The 24405-nt window shown below is 50.8% G+C and overlaps 1 protein-coding gene across 1 annotated transcript in view; it reads right to left on the bottom strand.

Moving 5' to 3' along the window:
- Nucleotides 1–8597: 8597 nt before the first annotated feature.
- Nucleotides 8598–24405, bottom strand: part of LOC138247365 (proton channel OTOP2-like) — a 31396-nt gene continuing 15588 nt past the window's right edge. Inside the window, exons 4-6 of the mRNA XM_069202027.1 lie at nt 12372–12523; nt 10860–11755; nt 8598–9353 (exon numbers count right to left, since the gene is read on the bottom strand). Of these exons, the coding sequence (XP_069058128.1) occupies nt 9183–9353; nt 10860–11755; nt 12372–12523 (1219 nt within the window). The 3' untranslated portion in view covers nt 8598–9182. The remainder of the gene's footprint in view (nt 9354–10859; nt 11756–12371; nt 12524–24405) is intronic.

Here is a 24405-nt window from a genome sequence, read left to right as displayed (position 1 = left end):
GTAACCAACAAGGCGGGCCAATTTGATATACCAGTGGTTATTGATTTAATTGATTGATTTGTACTCTAGGTCGCCAGAGATTAAAATAACCCAAGAGATAGAGAAAAGACGTTATACATTTCCTCAAAGATATTTGTGCTAGGGTAGGTATCCCAGAGTCCATGTTGACAGACAATGGAGTACAATTGGTCTGCTATAAAATGGAAGCTTTCTCTTGCAAAGGGGTATTCACCATAAGAGGTGTGCTCTTTTTCACCCAAAAAGTAATAAGGTAGTGGAGAGAGTCAATAAAGTAGTCAAAGAAGCCATCCAAATAGCCAAACAAGAAGCAAAGGTTTGGAGAGAAGAAATTCAAACCAGGGTGGAGATATATTGTCTTCCACCACATACAGAAACAGGGAGGGTTCCTTCTCATCTGTTTAGAGGAAGGAAAATTTACTTGCTAATGTTTCCTGCATGAGTTAATCACTTTAAGGACATTTTGTGAAGGGTAAAGTAGATGAGAAAGAGTGGAAGGCTAAACAACAAAAGTTGGTCCAGAACCAGGAGATGTATGATGCAAGGAACTCTGTAAGATGGACGGATGTGTGAGTAGGAGAAAGAAAACTACCAACAGGGTTGGATAAGTCCTCAAAGTTTGAAAGTCCTCAGGTGGTTAAACTATTCAAGAAGGCGGTTAAACTGGATGATAATCACATTTGGAATTTAAATAGAACTCTGACCTGTTTCAGGTCCTGAGCTCGCCCCCCACGACCGCAGCACCAACCTGCTGCCTCCTGCCTCTGTCCCACAACCACGCTGCCGTTTGCGTGTTCGAGGCGCTCCTCCACCCGCAGGCATCCTCCTGCGCCTCATCCCTGGTGGCTAGTGGGCTCACTTGACCCATGTGCCGCTTCCGCCGTCCCGTAAGTTGTTTTTCGTTTTTTCTGCGCCTCGCCGCCAGCGCTTCTGCCCCCATTGTGCCCCCCTGATTGCTGTCTCCCCGATCGTGTATTGTGCCAGTATTGTATTTCTTATTGTGTATTTTTTCGTATTGTGACTGCCTTGAATTTTGCCTCGATTTCTGTGCTTTTTTGCTCCTTGTGCGCTCCCCGATCCCTGCCGCTGCCTCCCTGCGGCCCCGCCCCCCTCGCGCCCCCATTTGCCGCTCCCGCCCGCCTCCCGCCTCCCAGCTGCTCCTCCCTCCCCCCTCCCTTCTTAATGGCTGGCGCTGCGCGTCGCGAGTGAGCGAACTCTGACCTGTTTCAGGTCCTGAGCTCGCCCCCCACGACCGCAGCACCAACCTGCTGCCTCCTGCCTCTGTCCCACGACCACGCTGCCGTTTGCGTGTTCGAGGCCCTCCTCCACCCGCAGGCATCCTCCTGCGCCTCATCCCTGGTGGCTAGTGGGCTCACTTGACCCGTGTGCCGCTTCCGCCGTCCCGTAAGTTGTTTTTCGTTTTTTCTGCGCCTCTCCGCCGGCGCTTCTACCCCCATTGTGCCCCCCTGATTGCTGTCTCCCCGATCGTGTATTGTGCCAGTATTGTATTTCTTATTGTGTATTTTTTCGTATTGTGACTGCCTTGAATTTTGCCTCGATTTCTGTGCTTTTTTGCCCCTTGTGCGCTCCCCGATCCCTGCCGCTGCCTCCCTGCGGCCCCGCCCCCCCTCGCGCCCCCATTTGCCGCTCCCTCCCGCCTCCCGCCTCCCGCCTCCCAGCTGCTCCTCCCTCCCTTCTTAATGGCTGGCGCTGCGCGTCGCGAGTGAGCGAACTCTGACCTGTTTCAGGTCCTGAGCTCGCCCCCCACGACCGCAGCACCAACCTGCTGCCTCCTGCCTCTGTCCCACGACCACGCTGCCGTTTGCGTGTTCGAGGCGCTCCTCCACCCGCAGGCATCGTCCTGCGCCTCATCCCTGGTGGCTAGTGGGCTCACTTGACCCGTGTGCCGCTTCCGCCGTCCCGTAAGTTGTTTTTCGTTTTTTCTGCGCCTCGCCGCCGGCGCTTCTGCCCCATTGTGCCCCCCTGATTGCTGTCTCCCCGATCGTGTATTGTGCCAGTATTGTATTTCTTATTGTGTATTTTTTCGTATTGTGACTGCCTTGAATTTTGCCGCGATTTCTGTGCTTTTTTGCCCCTTGTGCGCTCCCTGCCGCTGCCTCCCTGCGGCCCCGCCCCCCTCGCGCCCCCATTTGCCGCTCCCTCCCGCCTCCCAGCTGCTCCTCCCTCCCCCCTCCCTTCTTAATGGCTGGCGCTGCGCGTCGCGAGTGAGCAAACTCTGACCTGTTTCAGGTCCTGAGCTCGCCCCCCACGACCGCAGCACCAACCTGCTGCCTCCTGCCTCTGTCCCACGACCACGCTGCCGTTTGCGTGTTCGAGGCCCTCCTCCACCCGCAGGCATCCTCCTGCGCCTCATCCCTGGTGGCTAGTGGGCTCACTTGACCCGTGTGCCGCTTTCGCCGTCCCGTAAGTTGTTTTTCGTTTTTTCTGCGCCTCGCCGCCGGAGCTTCTGCCCCCATTGTGCCCCCCTGATTGCTGTCTCCCCGATCGTGTATTGTGCCAGTATTGTATTTCTTATTGTGTATTTTTTCGTATTGTGACTGCCTTGAATTTTGCCTCGATTTCTGTGCTTTTTTGCCCCTTGTGCGCTCCCCGATCCCTGCCGCTGCCTCCCTGCGGCCCCGCCCCCCTCGCGCCCCCATTTGCCGCTCCCTCCCGCCTCCCAGCTGCTCCTCCCTCCCCCTCCCTTCTTAATGGCTGGCGCTGCGCGTCGCGAGTGAGCGAACTCTGACCTGTTTCAGGTCCTGAGCTCGCCCCCCACGACCGCAGCACCAACCTGCTGCCTCCTGCCTCTGTCCCACGACCACGCTGCCGTTTGCGTGTTCGAGGCCCTCCTCCACCCGCAGGCATCCTCCTGCGCCTCATCCCTGGTGGCTAGTGGGCTCACTTGACCCGTGTGCCGCTTCCGCCGTCCTGTAAGTTGTTTTTCGTTTTTTCTGCGCCTCGCCGCCGGCGCTTCTGCCCCCATTGTGCCCCCCTGATTGCTGTCTCCCCGATCGTGTATTGGGCCAGTATTGTATTTCTTATTGTGTATTTTTTCGTATTGTGACTGCCTTGAATTTTGCCTCGATTTCTGTGCTTTTTTGCCCCTTGTGCGCTCCCCGATCCCTGCCGCTGCCTCCCTGCGCCCCGCCCCCCTCGTGCCCCCATTTGCCGCTCCCTCCCGCCTCCCAGCTGCTCCTCCCTCCCCCTCCCTTCTTAATGGCTGGCGCTGCGCGTCGCAAGTGAGCGAACTCTGACCTGTTTCAGGTCCTGAGCTCGCCCCCCACGACCGCAGCACCAACCTGCTGCCTCCTGCCTCTGTCCCACGACCACGCTGCCGTTTGCGTGTTCGAGGCGCTCCTCCACCCGCAGGCATCCTCCTGCGCCTCATCCCTGGTGGCTAGTGGGCTCACTTGACCCATGTGCCGCTTCCGCCGTCCCGTAAGTTGTTTTTCGTTTTTTCTGCGCCTCGCCGCCGGCGCTTCTGCCCCCATTGTGCCCCCCTGATTGCTGTCTCCCCGATCGTGTATTGTGCCAGTATTGTATTTCTTATTGTGTATTTTTTCGTATTGTGACTGCCTTGAATTTTGCCTCGATTTCTGTGCTTTTTTGCCCCTTGTGCGCTCCCCGATCCCTGCCGCTGCCTCCCTGCGGCCCCGCCCCCCTCGCGCCCCCATTTGCCGCTCCCTCCCGCCTCCCAGCTGCTCCTCCCTCCCCCCTCCCTTCTTAATGGCTGCCGCTGCGCGTCGCGAGTGAGCGAACTCTGACCTGTTTCAGGTCCTGAGCTCGCCCCCCACGACCGCAGCACCAATCTGCTGCCTCCTGCCTCTGTCCCACGACCACGCTGCCGTTTGCATGTTCGAGGCCCTCCTCCACCCGCAGGCATCCTCCTGCGCCTCATCCCTGGTGGCTAGTGGGCTCACTTGACCCGTGTGCCGCTTCCGCCGTCCTGTAAGTTGTTTTTCGTTTTTTCTGCGCCTCGCCGCCGGCGCTTCTGCCCCCATTGTGCCCCCCTGATTGCTGTCTCCCCGATCGTGTATTGGGCCAGTATTGTATTTCTTATTGTGTATTTTTTCGTATTGTGACTGCCTTGAATTTTGCCTCGATTTCTGTGCTTTTTTGCCCCTTGTGCGCTCCCCGATCCCTGCCGCTGCCTCCCTGCGGCCCTGCCCCCCTCACTCCCCCATTTGCCGCTCCCTCCCGCCTCCCGCCTCCCAGCTGCTCCTCCCTCCCCCCTCCCTTCTTAATGGCTGGCGCTGCGCGTCGCGAGTGAGCGAACTCTGACCTGTTTCAGGTCCTGAGCTCGCCCCCCACGACTGCAGCACCAACCTGCTGCCTCCTGCCTCTGTCCCACGACCACGCTGCCGTTTGCGTGTTCGAGGCCCTCCTCCACCCGCAGGCATCCTCCTGCGCCTCATCCCTGGTGGCTAGTGGGCTCACTTGACCCGTGTGCCGCATCCGCCGTCCCGTAAGTTGTTTTTCGTTTTTTCTGCGCCTCGCCGCCGGCGCTTCTGCCCCCATTGTGCCCCCCTGATTGCTGTCTCCCCGATCGTGTATTGGGCCAGTATTGTATTTCTTATTGTGTATTTTTTCGTATTGTGACTGCCTTGAATTTTGCCTCGATTTCTGTGCTTTTTTGCCCCTTGTGCGCTCCCCGATCCCTGCCGCTGCCTCCCTGCGGCCCCGCCCCCCTCGCGCCCCCATTTGCCGCTCCCTCCCGCCACCCCCCCTGGTCCTCACGCCCCCCGCATCCGCTACTCGGCCAACGAACTCCGCGCTTTCAACCCCGGCTCCTCCACGGAGTGCTTCCTGGCGTCCCCGAAGCACACTAAAGGACCTTTTTCCTGCCGACCCTGCAATTTCTCCTGCATCAGAACGACAAAACCAACAACTAAAACTCTCAACCCCAACCACCTGAACTGCATCCTCATCAACACCCGCTCCGCACGAAAACACGCCATCGAGCTCTGGGATTTGCTCGACTCCACTGCACCCGACGTGGCCTTCCTGACCGAAACCTGGTGGAACGACTCCTCGGCTCCGGACATCGCCATCGCCATACCGGATGGTTATAAAATCACCAGAAGAGACCGAACCAACGGAATCGGCGGCGGAATAGCCATCGCTCACAAAGCTACCCTCAAAATCCACACCCACACTGACGACACCCTCAAGACAGCCGAACACCTCCACTTCCAGATCCACACGGACCCCAACACGACCCTCAGAGGAACCCTCATATACCGCCCTCCAGGACCAAGAGCCCCCTTCAGCGACACCATCGCCGACCTCGCAAGCACCCACGCCCTCGCTTCCCCGGATTACATCCTCATGGGAGACCTAAACTACCATCTGGAAAATAACAACGACGCCAACACCGCAGCACTGACCTCCAACCTCCTCAACCTCGGACTCCGCCAGCTGGTCAACACTCCCACCCACATCGCCGGACACACCCTCGACCCCCTCTTCACCTCAAGCAACCACATCTGTTTCAGCCACACCTCCGAACTCCACTGGACCGACCATCACTGCGTCCATTTCTCCTATAAGAAAATTACCAAGCAGCATCTCATCCATCTACCCCCCTACCGCCGCTGGAGCAAAGTCACCCAAGACCAACTGACCAGCACCCTCGTCAAAAACCCTCCACCCGGCGCAGCTGACCCGAACACAGCTGCCATCAACCTCCATCAATGGATCCTCGAATGCGCTAACACCTTAGCCCCTCTCAAGAAACCCACCGCCAACCAAGGAAAGAAAAAACCAGCCTGGTTCACAGACGAACTGACCACCTCCAAAAGCCTTTGCCAGAAGCTCAAAAAGAAATGGATCCTAGAACGCACACCCGACAACCTCGCCTCCCTCAAAGACGCAAACCGTGAACACCACCAACGGATCCGCGTCGCCAAGCGCGCCCACTTCACCGAACGCATCAACAACAACGCCCACGACTGCAAAGAACTCTTCGGCATCGTGAAAGAACTCTCAAATCCAAAAGCCAACGCCAACGACATCCCGCCCTCCCAGAAACTCTGCGACGACCTCTCCACCTTCTTCCACCAGAAAATCGTGACCATCCACAACAGCTTCAACACCGGCCCACCGCCAGACCCCACCCCCGACGTCTCCACCCGCGACTGCCACCTCACCGCCTGGTCCCACGTGGATGACGCAGAAACCACAACAACCATGAACACCATCCACTCAGGCTCCCCCACGGACCCATGCCCTCATCATGTTTTCAACTCAGCCAACGCCACCATCGCCCCCAAACTCCGCAAAATCATCAACCTCTCATTCACCTCCGCCACCTTCCCGGACAGTTGGAAACACGCAGAAATCCAACCCCTCCTCAAGAAACCCAAGGCCGACCCCAACGATCTCAAAAACTTCCGCCCGATCTCTCTCCTCCCTTTTCCAGCAAAAGTCATCGAGAAGATCGTCAACACACAACTCACCCACTTCCTCGAAGACAACTCCATCCTGGACCCCTCACAATCCGGTTTCAGACGAAACCACAGCACGGAGACTGCTCTCCTCGCCGCCACAGATGACATCAGACATCAAATGGACAACGGCGAAACCTCGGCCCTCATCCTCCTCGACCTATCAGCCGCTTTCGACACAGTCTGCCACCGCACCCTACTGACCGGCCTCCAGGAAGCCGGCATCCAAGACAAAGCCCACCACTGGATCTCATCCTTTCTCTCCGACAGAACTCAGAGAGTCCGACTCTCCCCCTTTCGCTCCAAAGCCACCAACCTCATCTGCGGCGTCCCCCAAGGATCCTCCCTCAGCCCCACATTGTTCAACGTCTACATGGCCCCCCTCGCTAAACTGGCCCGCCAGCATCACCTCAGCATCATCTCCTACGCCGACGACACCCAGCTCGTCCTCTCCCTGACCAAAGACCCACTCACCGCCAAAACAAACCTCCATGAGGGACTAAAATCCATCGCCGAATGGATGAACAACAGTCGCCTGAAACTCAACTCCGACAAGACGGAAAGCCTCATCCTCGGACGCTCTCCCTCGGCCTGGAACGACTCTTGGTGGCCCGCCGACCTCGGACCCCCACCCACCCCTGCCAGCCACGCAAGAAACCTCGGCTTCATCCTGGACCCGGCCCTCACCATGTCCAAACAGGTCAGCACCGTCTCCTCCTCCTGTTTCAACACCCTCCGCATGCTCCGCAGAATCTTCAAGTGGATTCCAACAGAGTCCAGAAAGACGGTGACCCAAGCCCTCGTCAGCAGCAGACTGGACTACGGCAACGCACTCTACACAGGCATCCAACCAAAGACATCAGACTCCAGCGCATCCAAAATGCTTCCGCCCGACTGATCCTCGACGTACCCCGCCGATGCCACATCTCCCCTCACCTGAGGGAACTCCACTGGCTCCCGGTGGAGAAGAGGATCACCTTTAAACTCCTCACCCACGCTCACAAGGCACTGCACAACACCGGACCTTCCTACCTCAACTCCAGACTAAACTTCTACGTTCCCACACGTCAACTTCGATCCGCCAACCTCGCCCTCGCCCCCCGAATCCAGCGCAAGACCTGCGGCGGCAGATCCTTCTCCTTCCTCGCCGCCAAGACCTGGAACTCTCTCCCCACATCTCTACGCCAGACCCAGGACCTCCTCGCCTTCAGGAGACTCCTCAAGACCTGGCTCTTCGACCGCTAACTGCAGCGCACCCTTTCCCCCCCCCCCAGCGCCTCGAAACCCTGACGGGTACATAGCGCGCTTTATAAATATCGTGATTGATTGAATGATTGATTGAGAGTGGTAGTTTTGCCAGGAAAACATTTAGGAGAAAAGAAAACTGAGAGTTCATGGAAAAGTAATAACCCACTAGTTGGAGAAGGGTAACAAAGCAACAAAAAAAGAGTAGGACTGCCACGATATTTAAAAGATTATGCTATGAGTTAAATCAGTATGCTGATCTTTGTTTGGTATCCCTTTTTTTCTTTTTCTTTGTTAGTTGAACATGTTAATGTATTATAGTTATAACTATACTATCAATTGTATTACAGTTATACTATCAATCCAAATGTTAAAGTTCTTTTTTTGTTATGAAAGAGGTGAGGTGTGCAGTATCCTGGGGTTTGATCTGTAATGAAGAATGCACAAGGGAGAATGTAGAACCATGGTAGGTTCTAGAGGTTCTAATGGTGTCAGTTGAAGAAGGAGAAATGAGAAGGAAGGAGCGCTGAAGTGGCTGAGGTGTTTTATGTCTCTGAACTTAGTAATTTGGAATACTTCATGTGTGTGAGATACTTTTCCACACAAAGGCATAGTTTTTTAAGGTTCAGGCTAGGCAACATTTTTCACATAATCCCATGGTGAAGTTTAATAAACAGTGATGTGTGTTCTTCCTTGCTAGACCAATTCAGATATAGTTCATATTTCTGAGATTTTTTATATGAGGACATTGGTCTACTTTGTGCCCTGATCTCATATGTGACACAGAACCACTACTGATTTTCCTCTTTGGTTTCAGGGACTTACTTCACAGTAATGGTTTTACTCTTCAGCTGAATAGCCTTTATTAAATAAAGTAGAACAAACAGAGAAAAATCATGGCAAGTGTTTGATTCTTGAATCTTTTGATTCCTGAACGGTTCTGAAAAGTCTACTTCATATGTTTTAATTGCAGAGTTTAAACCAAAAGGCGAGAAGCTTGGTTCAGACCCTTTTCAGGATGGAATCATGCCGTCAGGTTTACAGCAAAAAACATGTCCTCAAAGGTCCATTGGTGTCTGCGGGAAGAACCTTTAAAGTAGATGAAGTGTCTCTTCCTCCAGATCTAGCAAAGAACATTTATACTACATTAGTTTGATGGGAGGATATGATAGAGCTGCTGGCTGGTCTATTTTGAATCATTGCGAAGGTGCATCCCTAAAGAGGGGAGGCTTTACAAAAGGAAAGTGTAATTGAGCCTCTTTCAACCGTAAAGTCGAGACACATCTTTTGATGGAAAGGAACAATTAAGAATGTGTGGCTGTAGTCAGCCGTGGAGTAGTTACACATGCCCTGTGTAAGAGAAAGGATTAGACGTGTGAGGTCCACGTGGGACACTTTCCACCAACACTACATATGAGGCAAGGCCCAAGTAGGATGTCACTCATTTTCAGGTTGACTGCATCTGCTCAGCTAGGACATGATGAAGACTTCTACCAGGCTGGCCACCGCATGCATTCGGTAGAAGATTCCAAAGGGCAGGCAGATGTTGACGATGGCAGTCCACATAGTTTGCCCGTAGAACATCACTTCCTTCTTATGGTCGAACTGTGGCCTGCCACCAAATGCTGGTATGATCCAAAACTGTAAAGAAACAAATTTTATACTTGCAGTGAGGAGCACGTTGGTCATATTTAGTTAGAGAACATTTTAAAAAAAGTTTAATACATTTCTAGAGGCTCTAGTTTCACTTTCAACCACCTTCTCTTTCCTGCTACCCCAATACCCATGGTGCTGCAATTACTCCTTCTAGTAATACTTGTGCCCTCGGGTAATCCCTCTGCAGACAGTCAAATCACCCAAAAACCCAAATTAGTCTCAGTGACTGCTTTTTGAACATTACAAAATGTTATGGCCTTTGTTGAACCTCCAAGAACTCAAGGCCTTTAATACTATCTTATTGAAATTATGGCATTTCCACTTTGCTATAGTAAGGAAATGATATCACGATACCTGAGATGTACAAAAGAGATGACATGAACTAGACCACTTGTGTAGTCGTCTCTGTGTCCCCATTCCCTGTAATGTCTCAGCTTGTGTCTGTGTGTGTGTGAGAGGAGGGGAAGCTAAAAGATAGGGGCATTTGAGAATAAAGCCCTAACAGGACCCACCTGCTGTTACTGTAACCTGTAAATATTTTGGGTGGATACACACCTACCCTTTATACTATCTCATGGAGCTAATGTTGCAGTATGATCCTCCATCTAAAACGGGATGTCCCAGGTCTTTCCACCTTTCTCTTATGCAGGCAATTTGATTTGAAACAACAATGCTGCTTCCAAATTACTGAAGCCCTTCAGTGCTTACAAAAAGAAGCTACATTGGAGAAATGACTGTGTCTGCCGGGGGACACTTCTGTCAAAAACAAATGGAAATGGGCATATGCGGGAACTCCCTGTAAAATAGATAAGGACAATCTATTTAAAAATCTAAACTCGGGAGGAAAGAAGGAATTCCACACTATTAAGGCGGGTCACTTGACCTATCCTTGCTTCAGATGTGTGTCATGGTCCGCTTCCATGAAAGTGTGACCCAGCTCTCTTTCTTCACTCATAGATGTACTCTGCAACCCCTAATCTTCAAGAGAGGATCGAGGAAAGAGCGGCAGATGCAGCAACATTTCATGTGAAGATCTATGCAGGGCACCCGAAGTACATCTCACTTTTATCATTCAAAGAGCTTTGCAAGAACTCGCTGGTGAGACTAAAGTGGGAAGTGGGTTTCATGAAGCTGGCAGGTGGTACAAGTTAATAGAATTCATATTTATCTTTCAACTTTCAACTTGTACCCTCTGTTCTCTGCTTCACTAGACAAATCTGAATTAATTGACCTCCAGTGGATGGCACACACCACTCATCGTTTTCCTGGGCAGAGCCAATTAACTCTAAATGAAGGTCTGTAGTGTAACTCTGAATTGATCTGGCAAAGCCCCTTATTCCCAATCATTAAAGGTAATCCTTTGTTCGTTCATAAAATATGGCAATATTTATACCACCTGCCACCACCTCTCATATAAAAATATCCACAGTGATGGAGAGTCTAAGATGCCTTGCTATGCATGCAGACAATCACCCCTCAGAATGTACTTACAATGATGTTACTGAGAAGCAAGAACAATGAGATCTCCCTCAGAAGTGACTTCTTACAGCTGTCCTTCCTGGAGTGGAAGATGTGGTGATGTTCAGCTGTATGAATGCTGGGCGATACATTGGATATCACAAGCTCCTGCCCATGTGCCTCACTGAACGAGGAGGCATTCCCACTACTGACATTGTGAGAAATGGCAGGGTTGACGTAGATGAGTTCTGGCAGCTTCTCTTGGTGGGACTGAAAAGATCCGTCATGCCTGGGGTGGCCCTCATTAATGGGATAACGATGGAGACCTTCGATAATGAAAGTATTCTGGAAGGTGTGCTGGATGATGACGAGGATGGAGTAGACCAGATTGAGGATGCTCAGAAGATCTCTTGGAGTTGTAGCAACCATTGCTACAATGGAGTAATAAGAGATGCAATATTGTCCCAGTGCTGCACCCAAGAGTAATGCCACATCCAGCGTTCTAGTTGGATTCTTGTGGTTGTCCATGTGTCGGTCATCAAACCTGTAGATGATGGACCCTCCCAGGGACCCCAATGACATCAGAGTAAGGCTGACAATGTTGAAGATGTAAAACATGGTGAGGGCTTCAGTCTTAGTATCTTCTGAATTCACCTGCACTTCATAAATTATGAAGATTCCCAGGCCAGCCACAACAGTACATACCCCCATAATGAGGCCAATACAAAGGGTCCTCCAGTTGAAACGCATCTTGGGGTGGTGGGGGTGGGGGTCTATAAGACGTCCAACATTCTTCCACATCACATAGGTCATGGCAGAGGCGAAGAGGCTGTACTCAATATTGAAGGGATACAGGTAGTAATAGCCTGTCTCGAAGATGTCGCAGATGTTGGTTGTGCATAAGCATTTATTAGCCGATCCACCACCAGCTGTGGTTGAGAAAGAGGAGATCAGTGTTACAATACTCATGCTACAGCTCACTGTTAATGTTCCAGCCACAACTCTCCTGTTCATCTAGTCCTCTGACACATCTCCTAACACTCAGGCATCAAAACTCTCTGTCTGGCAATCAGGCCTTAAATAAGCATGACAAAATGTTTTCAGGAGAGAAGGGAAGTTAGCAATATCCAAGTGGAGAGAGATGAGGGGGCTTCACTTAAGGGCAACACTATAAAAGACTAGTAGGATTGAGGATCAGTTATCTGCTAAGCATATAGCCTTTCAAAGCCACAGATGGTGCGTGTGACTGACTTTATCCCAGCTTTAGAGGCTTTTGAGGAGATCACCAATTTCCCTATTGGTCAACCAGCCCTTACAAACTGCTGTATATCTCATTCCTAACGCAACTCCTTCCCCTTTCTTCAGGTTTAAGGCTCGGTTGCTTGATTGGTAAGTATGTCAATATAATTTAGCATCGGAGAAACTTTCCTGTCAATACTTTCTCTCCCTTCCCTTGTTTAGCATCCCACATTATTTTTAGATAAAGTCTTCTTGTTCCTGCTGTTTGTGTTGACTAGGAAAAGGGGCAGTGGGAGTGTAGCTTACCTCTTGGTTCCAGGTACTGGATATTGATCCCTGTTTGTGTCTGATTCTTAAATGGAGTTGTATCGAAATTGTTGGTTTGGTGGATGGACTCATCTGTCACTGCAGCCATCCACACAGCGAGGTTTGTGGTCAGGGTGAGCATTAGACCGCACCTGGAAGAGAGAAAAGACGCCCATAGGCTCAAAAGCAACATCCACACATTGCCTCCACTGCCACTCATGAAGATGCACACACATCGCCAGCCAAAAAAGAGTCAATTTTAACACTGAAAAGGCTGGACATTGATTCAGTTATTTGGCCACGAAAGTAGGCTTTTAATGAGTTGTGAGTGTTATTTAGTGAGAGAAGCCGAAGGCCTCTACCTAATTGCTTACCTTGTGTCCTTGGTTAGTTTGGTTGCTCATTGTCCTACACAGGCATATGTATGGTAAGCAGGCGAAGGTCAGGTCAGCTTTTTTTTGCTCAAAATCTGTCTATAGGAATTTTCAACACTTTGCATTATAGAGAGTAGAAGCACCAGGTAATGTTCACTTGGCATTGGCAATGCAATCAAGAAAAATTGCAGTGAATACTTGGGGGGCAGGGGAGGAGGGCGAGTGGGGCAAAAAGTCACTGCTTGGGTAACACCATGTCTCCAACAGGGCCCTGGTGGGGCAGTGTATTGAGCAAGAAGTGTATGCATCCTGGAATTGTCTCAAACCGGGGGTGGTGGTTTAAGGAGTGGGGTTTGTGTGTCAGTATTCTTCTGATTGTTAGGTAGTGAAATCCTATGAAAAAGGACGAGGCTTCAGCGTCACTGTGTGTCCATTAGGAAAGTGCGAGGAATTACCAATCAAGAATAGGAAGGAAGGGGGAAATTAAAAGGTCAAGGAGGGGTAAGAGGTCTTCAGGCGATTATTCACATCGGTAGAGATAGGGGGGGAAGGGGGACTTTAAGCACCAGGTTTGCTCCCCATTGTAGGCCCTTGGGAGGAATGGGAGACTCCTCCCTACTCTGGCTGGCTGAACAGGTGCAGAGCACATAGTCGGGGGCTGGAAGCATAAGTACTCTAGGTGGGACAGGTAGTCGATAAGAGACGTCCATAGGCACAAGAATTTCTGTTTGTAAAATATTTATGAGTCATCTGTTCCATTGCTATGGTCTACCAAAGCTGTGTGAACAAAGATGCTGTCGGAGAAGCAGAGGAGTACTTCCAGGCACAAGCTATAAGCTGTTTGGCAGCGCCAATCATATGGTGTATGAGTTACCAATCTGCATGTGTCATTGCTTCCAATGATGTAGGATGTATTGCTAGGATGATTGTGGGGTAATCTGCCGGAAACCGGTAGCCCATGGTGCCCCTTATGTGACTTAAGATCTTCTTCCAAAAGATGGCAAGTGAGGGGCATGCCCACCATATGTGATGGAAGTTGCCCAGGTGTGCTCCACAGTGCTAGCATGAGGCAGAGGCTTGTAGGGTAGATAGAATATAAGCGAGCTGGGGTATAATGTCATTGGAGAATTACCTTGTATGCTATCTATGGACTTGTGAAATCTCTCTGCACAGCTGCTCCCATTGTTTGCTGGGTAATGTCAAGAGTGTTTGCTGGGTCCCATTTCAACTGGTATGGGGTAGAAGGCACGTTTGTTGCAAGAGATCATGGCCTTCATTCTGAGTTTGGCAGAGGGCAGAGGCCGCCCACCAAACTCATACCGCAGGTAGACTACCAACCCTATTAAGAGTTCACCGCAGGGCCTTAACATTGATGCCAGCTTGTACTCGAGCCGGTGGCAATGTGGTGGTGCAGCGGGTGCAGCAGCACCAGTTGCGCTTTCCACTGCCCGTAACTGGCACTGTCCTGCCAATTTTCCCTTGGGAAGCTCCTTAAGAGCTTTTTGGAGCTCAGCTGTGGAGAAGGGTTCCTCCAGGGGGTTTAGCAGCTGCCAGGTGAAGTTCTGAAGATACAAGTCTACTGCAGCTTGATCTTCTCCCTCAGGAGCATAAAGGCACTGGTAGAAAGCTTGGAAAGCCTCCTGCATGCCCAAATTCCTTACAGCCCAGTCGGTGTCACCTGTCTTAATTTTGGCGATGTGGGACCTAGCATGTTGTTGGCATAGCCTACTCGCAAGGAGGAATTCCACCTTGTCTCCCCCATTATAATACTTTAGCTTGAGGGCCAAAAGAGAGCACTCTGCTTTGTTAACTCTATGTGCCTGGAGCTGTCCCTGCAATATGACCAGTTGCCGCTTGTCTCGCCGTGTAGGGTGCTGCTTATCAGAGCGCTCTGAGGAGAGGATGTCCTCTGTGAGTTTCATTTAAAAAAGGTGCACCTCCTGAGCCCTGGCTATGGAGATGGAGGATATTACTCCAAGTATGATGGCTTTAAACCCATTCCAAAGACTGTTGGGTGGGATATTGGGGAGGGAGTTAAACATGAACTATTCAGTGATACTGTCTTGTATAACCGCCTTGTCTACTGGGTCCCACAGGAGGTGAATGGAGAGGTGCCAGTACTGAGGAGCGTGTGTTGTGGCTGCATGTGATGCCCACATCAACTTCACATGTGCATGTTCCGAGATGGAGATGTCAGATAGTCATGCAGATGTCAAGTTGCGGAGTAAGGAAGAGGAGGTAATCAGGTGGTCAATGGGAGAGTAAGATAGGTGCACGTGTGAATAAAAAGAATAGTCCTTTAGATTTGAGCATAGTTATTGCAGGCATCGATTAGACCTGCACCCGGGAACTTTACGAGCATGGACATAGCCCCATACCCTGAATGTGTATTGTGTTTCTATCCAGATCAGGTTCCCAGTCCAAATTGAAGTCGCCCCCCACTGTAATGTTACCCTCAACTGATCTCACTTGATCTCTAAGTGTATGTCGTATGAATGTGTCTTGTGCTTCAGAGCGTAGAGCTTGAGGAGTGTCAGTGTGTTTCTGCCCCTCCCCACCATCAGGGTAAGGAAGTACCCTCCGGGGTCCCTGGTCACTTTGGCAATTTTCGTGTAGATACCCCTCTTACCAAGGATTGGGACTCCCAGCGTTTTTGAGTCAGTATATGCCCAGTGTTGGTGGGGTTATAAAGGGTGCGCCATGCGGTGATAGTCAATTCCAAGCAGGTGCGTTTCCTGTAAGAAGATAACATCTGGATCTTGCTGTATAAGGTAGTGCCAGACTTGTCACCATTTGCTCTGGGAGTTGAGCCCACAGACACTGAGGCATAATAACTTCATATCATGTTTAGAACCTATGGGAGAGGGGGAATGTTCACTACGACCTGAAAGAAGTACTCACCCACCCTGTGGGAAGGAGTCAACCCCTTTGCCGCCATGTTCCTATACGGGGTGTGGGGATGGTATGAAGACCTGGCAGGTAAGGTGCAAGTGTAAGGAGGAGGTAGTGAGAACCAAAAGGGCCACCAGAGCTCAACCTAGTGAACCTCTCCATAGAGGATCAAGAGAGATCGCCCCAATCTTTTAGATGTGTTGCCCTCAACGGTGGAAAGCCCATTGGGGGCAGGGGGCAGGAGGCCAGTAGCAGAGCAAAGGCACAGTCTGTGAGATAAGCTAACCCTAAAAAGAAAAAAACACAAATCACAAGTAATATCAAATGGAGCGCTGGACCATGAGAACTGCAAAGGATGGAAAAAGTTAAATGGGCCGGCGACAGTTCAAGGTTGGAGCGGGAGTACAGTCTGTGTACATCAGATCTCCTCAGCCAAGGATTGTGAGCGTTCTTTCTCCATCTTCTGGAGATGCGCAATAATGTCAGCTTTTGCTGTGTGAGAGGCTTGGGCAGCCTTAATATTACGGTTGCGCAATGTCGTTGAACCAGGTGCCTTTTTGGCTACTGTGAGAAAACAGGGCTGATTGCAGAGGCCCCCTAACTTTTTGCCCCCATTTTTCACTTTTTGCTGGTGTTTTACTGACTTTTGGCTGTGCCCTGGGTACTGCTAACCAGTTCAGGGCCTGTGCTCTGTGTAAAATGGATATGCAAATTAGGCTAATTATAATTGGCTAAGTTAACCTACCTATAAGTCCCTAGTATATGGTAGGGCATGCAGGTTTAGGGACCACAGCAGAGGTGGTGCACCCATATGTGCACTGCTGAGGTGCCCAGTGTCATTTTAAAGGCAGGCCTGCCTTGCTGGCTGCTTTTAAATTAAAGTTATATGCAAATTCGACTTTGGAATTAAAAGTAGTTCCAAAGTCTTAAACTACCTTATTTGTACATATAAGTCACCCCTAAGGTGTGCCCTATGTGCCCCTAGGGCTGGGTGCCATGTAACTATAAGCAGGGACTTTATAAAAATAGTTTTATAAGCCCTGGTGAGGTAAAAACTGCCAAATTCGTTTTTCCCTCATGGTAGTAAATGGCCTTCATAGGCTAGAATGGGGAGACTTTATTTTAATTTTTAGTCTCCTTAAATGATGCATACCAAGAGTTTGGTATCAAATTAATTGTTGTAATAAATCCCACAACTTCCAGTTGTTGGATTTAATATAACTTGTTCAGGTAAAGAGTTCTAAACTTTACCTAAAAAGTTGTCAATTTCAGCCCTGCATTGTTTTTGCTGCTGTACTCTGATTGGCCAGCCTTTAGCAGCTTGGCCAAGCTGCCTTGATGAGGTGTGAAGTGGCCTGGCTTCACACAAAGGAATGTGCCTGTGGGAGGGGATGTCCCCTCAGCAGATGGTGAGGCAGGAAGGGGGAGGGCTGCCAAACTGGTCTTCAAAGGCAGAGAAGGACATTTGGAGCAACCAGCAACACCCCCACATCCTGCAACCCCAGACAACTAGGTGCCCCCTTGATTAGATTAGGAGAGGGCAGGAGAGGGGTGTGTTTATGATTTTTAGCCACACAAGTGGGTGGTCTCAGCCAGATGTAACCTCCAAAAATCAGATTCAGTCATGGTGGATTTTTAGAGAATGTTGCCTCCTGGGATTGATTTTTGCCACACTTCCCAGGAAGTGGTCATCACAGGGGGAAGGACCCTGCACCTGATTGGAGAACCAGGACCCCCCTGCTTTTCACCCAGGAGCAAGGATAAAGTTCCCTACCCCATCCAACAAGGAAGAACTACAGAAGAAGAAGGACTGCCCTGCTGGACTCCTGGCCTGCACCTGGAACCTGCACTCAGAAGGACTGCACCAGCTGCACACTTGGGCTTCACCACAAGAAGGACTTTGCCTGGCTTCAACTGGTTCAAGGAGGGACTCCCTGTTTGCTACAGGTGAAAAATTGCTAACCAGAGTCCCCTGCACCAACTTCTGAAGAAATCGACCAGCTGACCACTGTCCAGTGGCCAATAAGGAGTTTGCGCCAGGTGCATTCTGGGAGTTGTAGTCTGCACCCCCCAAGGACCATCTCAGAACTTCTGGACCCTTGGGGTGAGCTGTGGACCCCAAAAGAACCTTAAAAGGACATCTGGGAGAAGCCCCAGAAGTTTGGAGAAGTTTGGACAACTTTTGTAAAAAAACTCCATAGAGGGACCGACCCGCCGCGGCAACTCTAGCCGGCTTGCCTCAACCGCGACCCGGCCTGATTTGCTGGTTCGTCCCGGTAAAGAAAATCTCAGAAAAAGAGACTAAGGCGGTCATTCTGACCGCGGCGGGCGGTGGTAGCCGCCCGCCATGCGGTCACAGCCATTTGCCTGCTCCGCGGTCAAAAGACCGCAGAGGCCATTCTAGCTTTCCCGGTGGGCCGGCGGGCGCCCGCCAAAGGAGCGCCCGCCGGCCCAGCGGGAAAGGCCCTGCAACACAGAGGCCGGCTCCCAATGGAGCCGGCGGTGTTGCAGGGGTGCGACGGGTGCAGTTGCACCCGTCGCGATTTTCACTGTCTGCTATGCAGACAGTGAAAATCGTGCTGGGGCCCTGTTAGGGGGCCCCTGCACTGCCCATGCCAGTGGCATGGGCAGTGCAGGGGCCCCCAGGGGCCCCACGACACCCGTTCCCGCCATCCTGTTCCTGGCGTGGCATGGGCACGGCAGGGGCCCCCAGGGGCCCCGCGGCACCCCCTACCGCCATCCTGTTCATGGCGGGTTTCCCGCCATGAACAGGATGGCGGTAGGGGCTGTCAGAATCCTCATGGCGGCGGAGCGCGCTCCGCCGCCATGAAGGATTCCCCCGAGCAGCGGTAAGTCGGCGGGAGCCCGCCGACTTGCCGCTTCTGACCGCGGCTGAACCGCCGCGGTCAGAATGCTCGTGGGAGCACCGCCAGGGTCAGAATGACCCCCTAAGTGTGAAGGTAAACTTTTAACCGAGGCCTCCCGCGGCCTGTAGCCGAGCAGGGCTCCATCGCGGTCGGCCTTAAACTTTGACTTTGCCCCGGTCGAGGTGCAACCAGATGACCCGATTGGCGCTTTTTGTTTCTAGGCGCTAAAAAAAAAATATCTTTAAAAATTCATATCTCCGGTTTCCCTTATCCGATTTTATTCGTTTTGGTGTCATTTCAAAGATAAAAATATAATCTATTTTTATAAATTGGTTTTGGATTTTTAAACTGTTTCCTGTGTTTTATTTCATTACTGTTTTGTGATATTTGAATGCTTTACACTCTGTCTCCTAAGTTAAGCCTTGACGCTCGTTGCCAAGCTACCAAGGGTTGAGCTGGGTTTAATTTACTGAGACCTAACTGGACCTTAGTGGAGGTTAGTGGCCTATTGCTAAGTGTAGGTACCTACCTGTCCTTACCAATAACCCATTTTCCAACAGCTACAAAGCATACGGGCGTGCAGAGGATAAAGGCATAGTGTCTCTGCTGGGGGAGGGTCCCCTGCCTGGTTAGAACCGTTTTAGCTTCAGCAAGAGAGTAGACTATGTGTTGCTTTCCATTCCAGTTGAACAGCAGACCAAAGGGGGGAGTCCAATGATGTTTGATTAATTGGGTACGCGAGTGCTCAGTCACAGGCTTAAAGACTCGCCTGTTCTTCAAAGTCAAAGTAGAGAGAGGTCCTGGAAGATCTGTATGGTGTGGCCAAGAAAGACTAGGTCTGCTTTGCCCCTCTTTGCCCCAAGCAATACCTCCTTGTCTTGGAAAAAGTGGACTCTAGTGATAATATTGGGAGTGGGGGGTGCCTAAGGCTGTCCAGGCCTGGTCGCAGCTCAGTGTCTCCTGTCGAGAACCAGGGGCTCACCCTCTGAATTGCCCTGGATGGCCCCCTGAAGGGTCATGACGTCTTCACGATGTCTTCACCCCCTGCGCAAAGGCGGATGCCTCTGATGGGCAGGTTGTTATGTTGACCCCGATTTTCTAAGTACACCTGTTTGACCTGGAGTGCGATATTCTGCTCTTCCAGCATGTTGACTCTTCTCCAAAGTTCCTACTGGTCTGCTGCACGAGAGTCTACAGTACCTTCTAGGTCCTCCACTTTTTCTCCCATGGACATCATGTCACTGTGAAGGCCATTAAGAGAGCTCTTAAAATCCATTTTTAGAAAGCCAATCTCCGCTGGATGACTGGCAAGAACTTCTTTCCATAGTCTTGCGTGATGGAGATGGTGGGGGCTGCGGGGTTCTGTGCAGAGGGATCCTTCTTGCCACTCATGTCAACTGCAGTAGTTTTGGCTCAAAGGGATACCACAAAGTTGTCTCTGGCGGTCTTACCTCTGGGCACAGCAGGCAAGGTAGCAGTCACGCAGGTTCCGAGGTAGCTAGGCAGGGAGTCACCGGTAGGCCTCTGTCCTCATTGTAAGGCTGAAGATTGAGGAGGCAGGGCAGTATAACCGTCCTGGGGTGGATGTCAGAAGCAGTGGTGGGTGGCTGCCCTTTAGAGTGGAGCAAAACTTGAGAGATAAGGGGGAGAGCAGCCAGCCAGTGCCCCCGGAGTAAACATGACCAAAGCCAGGGGGTCCCAGCCTGGGCATAACTGTTCAGGCAATTTCAGTCTGTGCATCCATTGTGCTAGCCCTCACCACTGCTATCAGGGGACAATGATAGAGAAATGCAACTTATGTGTGTGAGGTGCAAGCTCTACAGTAGTGTCCCGATCCCCAGGCCAAGCCGGTTCAGAGTGTAAATTAAATATGTTCTCCAGGCAATATCACAGGTTCTGGGTCAGTGTGCAAGTGAGGCAGGTAGCAGCCTCCCAACCCACCGCACATCTAGGAGAAGGGAGGGATCAGGCTCCCTAGGGTCCAGCTCTGTGCAGTAAACAGGCCTGGGAGCTGAGATCTCTGGAGAGCTGCGGCGGATGCCTCGATGTGCTGGTGCTGGGGGCCACCCGGCAATCAAAGGGTTTCAGGGGGTTCATGGGTGGGAGCAGCGCTCCAATGTTTCAGTTTCAGTGGGCTCCACTCAGCATTCCTTGGCCAGAGCCCCGATGCGGCTGCAGATAGACAGCACTTCTCGGCAGGCCAGTCTCATCTGGAGAGGTCGGGGTAAGATGCTGGTGCGTCCGATGCCCTGATCGGGTGGACGCAGCGGGGCCTCTATGTGGGGATTGAAGATTTTCTTGGTTGGTCAGACTGCCGTTGCCCCGAACAGGAATTGTATCGGCACAGCCGGCGGCGATTTCAGGCTGACATGAAGGCTGCTGATGGCTTTATGGCTCACGTGAAGCAGGAGCTCAGACGATCTGCGTCCTACGCCATTCCTGGTTAGGGCTGGCTTTTTATTATGTAAATCGGTCATATAACAGGAGTGAAAAAACCCTAAAAAAGTGCAAAGCCTAGGGTACAATATCTCGGATTTCCTCTGTTTCCCACGGCCCAAACACCAGGTACTGTTGTTCATTAATCTGTCTGCCCATGAAACAAGCACATTGGATAAAAGTATGCGTTACGAATAGTGAAATTTGCACCCAGAATTTTGCGTGAAAAAAAATGTCAGTGTTGTTGGGCTCTGATTTCATATCACTGGAGCTTTTAAGTTTTGCTGTCTGTGGCCTGGGAGGTAGAAGGTGCTGTGTTAATATTTAGATCCTAGGTAATTTTAGAAGATGTGTGCGGAAATAAGTCAGGGGGGTGAATATTGAGCAGGGAGAGTGCAAGAGGACATGAATGTTGGACTAACAGAAGAGAGAAAGAGTGATAGCGAAAAAAGAAATATTGTCAATAAAACAGCGTGATGAATGAGAGAGAGTACGAGGGAGTGAGAGAGGTGGGACAAGTTAGGGAGAGCGATGCACGTGCATATAGTGATTGTGAAAGGGAGAAACACACAATTCAGTGACATATTTATTTGGATATCAAGTAAGCCCAAATGGAATTTCAATTACACCGGAGTAATCAGAGTAATTGTGGTAATTCCCTATTACTCTTTGAAGCAGAATTACCAATAATAACCTAATTACCCCTGCTCGCTTGATTAAGAGTCATTTGGGGGAAAACAACCCTACTTCGAGAGCACATCTAGCAAGCATGAGCAGGCGCTCACACTCGCTATTTGTGTTCTGCTGCATTTAGGGGGTCATTACGACCCCGGCAGTCGGCGATAATAAGGCGGTAAGTCCTGCACAGTCTGGCAGTACTTACTGCAATTGTACCCCTCCGACCTCCACAGCAGTAACAGCTGCCGGGCTAGAGATATCCATCTCCAGCCCGGCGGCCGTCACTGTTCCGCCTGTGGGATTATGACCCCGCCAACCGCCATGGTTTTCGTGGCTTTCTTAACACCACAAAAACATGAAGTAACACAATTCCTTCCCTGTTACTGATAGGGGTCTCCCCCTCAAGTTAGCCCCCCACCCCCTACCTCTCCAAAGCCCCCCAACCCCCTCTACATTCACGACCCCTTCACACACACACACCCATTCCCACATGCATCCACGCATGCATACATCCATTCACACACACATCCGCACACACTTTCATACATTCACACAGATACGCATTCACATAACACAACATACACGCACTCACACCTCCATACATGCACACACGCATTCAACACACAACACATACACGCATGCACAAACATTCACACACACCCCCACACACACACAACACCCCCCACCCACCTCCCCTGTCGGAGACCCGACTTACCTGTGTTCAGTGGCTCCTCTGGCAGAAGATGGGATGGGGCGCTGCTGCCACCAGCAGCACCCGCCAGCAGAACACCGCCAGGCAGAATTATATGTCATAATACGGCTGGCGGCGTTCTCCTGGCATGGCGCTGCTGGTGGCAGCAGCCCCACCTTACTACTATCCGCTGGCATGGCCACAGCTGGATTTCCGCCATTCTTCTGGCAGAAATCCGGCTGTGGTCATAATACGGCGGACGGCTGGTAGCGACGGTCTTTTCACATCTGTCGCCGCGGCTGTAGGCGGTTTTTACCGCCAGCATCAAAATGAGGGTCTTAGCGAAAAATGCATTGTTCCGTCCATTTTAGAGGTGAAGGTGCATTTTGTGCTAAGAAAACAGCATCATATGCTAGGAGTAAGTTGGGGGAAAATCCTACACCAAGAGCAAATTTAGGAAATGGCTTCTTGCTATTAGTGTTCTGTTACATTTAGCAATATTTCTTTGCACAAAATTTAATTTTGCCCGCATCTTGGATATAAGGGGGCAGTTTTGCGCTAAGAAATTGCGTTAAATGTAGAATTACTTTTTTCCATAATTATGGTAATATCGCAGAATTCGTAGGTAATTCCAGATAATTATGCTACACTGATTTAAGCGAGTTACGTCCACCCCCAACATGAAGTAATTTGTGAGAAATGTTTGGCAATGAAGAACCAAAGAGTTAATTACATCTTTCAATACCATCTTTCCATACACATCAGCCAGAATAAACAAGAGCTCTCGGATAAAGCCTGTATTGGTAAGCGGGTCCAAAATCACACTATGTATTTTTAGTTTTGTGTACATCAGCCATTTACATTCCACAATCTGCATACTCTGTAAGGGCTCTTGAACAGGTATTATGACTCCCTACCTGATTAATACTCATGCTATTGACCTCAGATGGCTTGAAGGATAAGATGGGCATGCTGGGGATCAAACTTGTGACCTACAGTGAGGTGGGTGCTCAACCTTCTGAGCTATGTTAAATGCCGTTTTGAATAACTACATTCACAGTCAAAGTTTGAATGTCTGAACGTTTTGCAGAAGCCATAGGACTTGTGGAAACTTTTCTGGCTCACATGGGTCGGTAGGGCAATATCAAAAAAGCCTTTGCACTCACCTGTGCCACCAGCATTGCTGAGCAGTGACTGCTCTCACCGGGGCGCTCGGTTCTTGGTCAGGTAAAAGTCCATTATTAATATCTGTTTGTGGGATGTCTGCAGTGGTGGCTCGTGGGAGGGATAAGGGACAGGGCAGTGCGGCGTGTGGAGGGGGGAGAGAAAAAAAAGAAAATATAATAATAAAAAAAAAACATACCTTTATTGCCATGCCGATCTGCTCCTCGTCCTCGACTGCAGGAATAGCTCCCAGCCTGCCCTGCGCCCAGTCCTAACGTTGCTTTCATGCTGCTGGCAGCATGACAGCAGCATTAGGACTGCACAGAGCGCCCAACCAGGGTGCTCCGAGGAAGACTGAAAGTCTCTGCCTGTTGTCTCCAACCCAGCAATGCAGTGCCTGCGTTCCTGGGTTGGAGAGAGCCCAGTGCGCTTGTGCGTTTGGCCCACCCGAGATGGCCAGCCAAACATACATGCACACTGAGGGGGAGTGCATTGCAGTCCCACTTCGTGCTTGTCACAGCCCCATGGCCTGCCCCTTTTACAAGAAAATGATAATAAACATAGTTTATTATCACTTTCTTGTAAAACTTTTGCGGCTGCTGCTGCTGGTAGGGGGGCAACACACCTCCGCATAGCAGAGGAGCCACCCCTGGATGTCTGCCAACATGCACAGCTTTACCTTTGGAGGGCACCACCTTGCTTTTTTGCAGGCTACATTTTAATGGTTGGCAGATTTAACTGTATAAACCTTAACTAGGCAAGGATTGTCAGTGCAGCATGCTTTGTTCTGATAACTTCTTTTGTGTACGCAGAAAGTTTTTGGGTGCTACGTAAACACACCAGCTAATGAAGCAAATGGGAAAACACGCGAAAGGAAATGCATCTGCCTTATGTAGGAAGTTCCTTAAAAAACAAGCTAAAATTATTCATTG

Source organism: Pleurodeles waltl, chromosome 7, assembly GCF_031143425.1.
Source record: "Pleurodeles waltl isolate 20211129_DDA chromosome 7, aPleWal1.hap1.20221129, whole genome shotgun sequence".
NCBI lineage: Eukaryota > Metazoa > Chordata > Amphibia > Caudata > Salamandridae > Pleurodeles > Pleurodeles waltl.
This window is presented reverse-complemented; position numbering and strand designations above follow the sequence as displayed.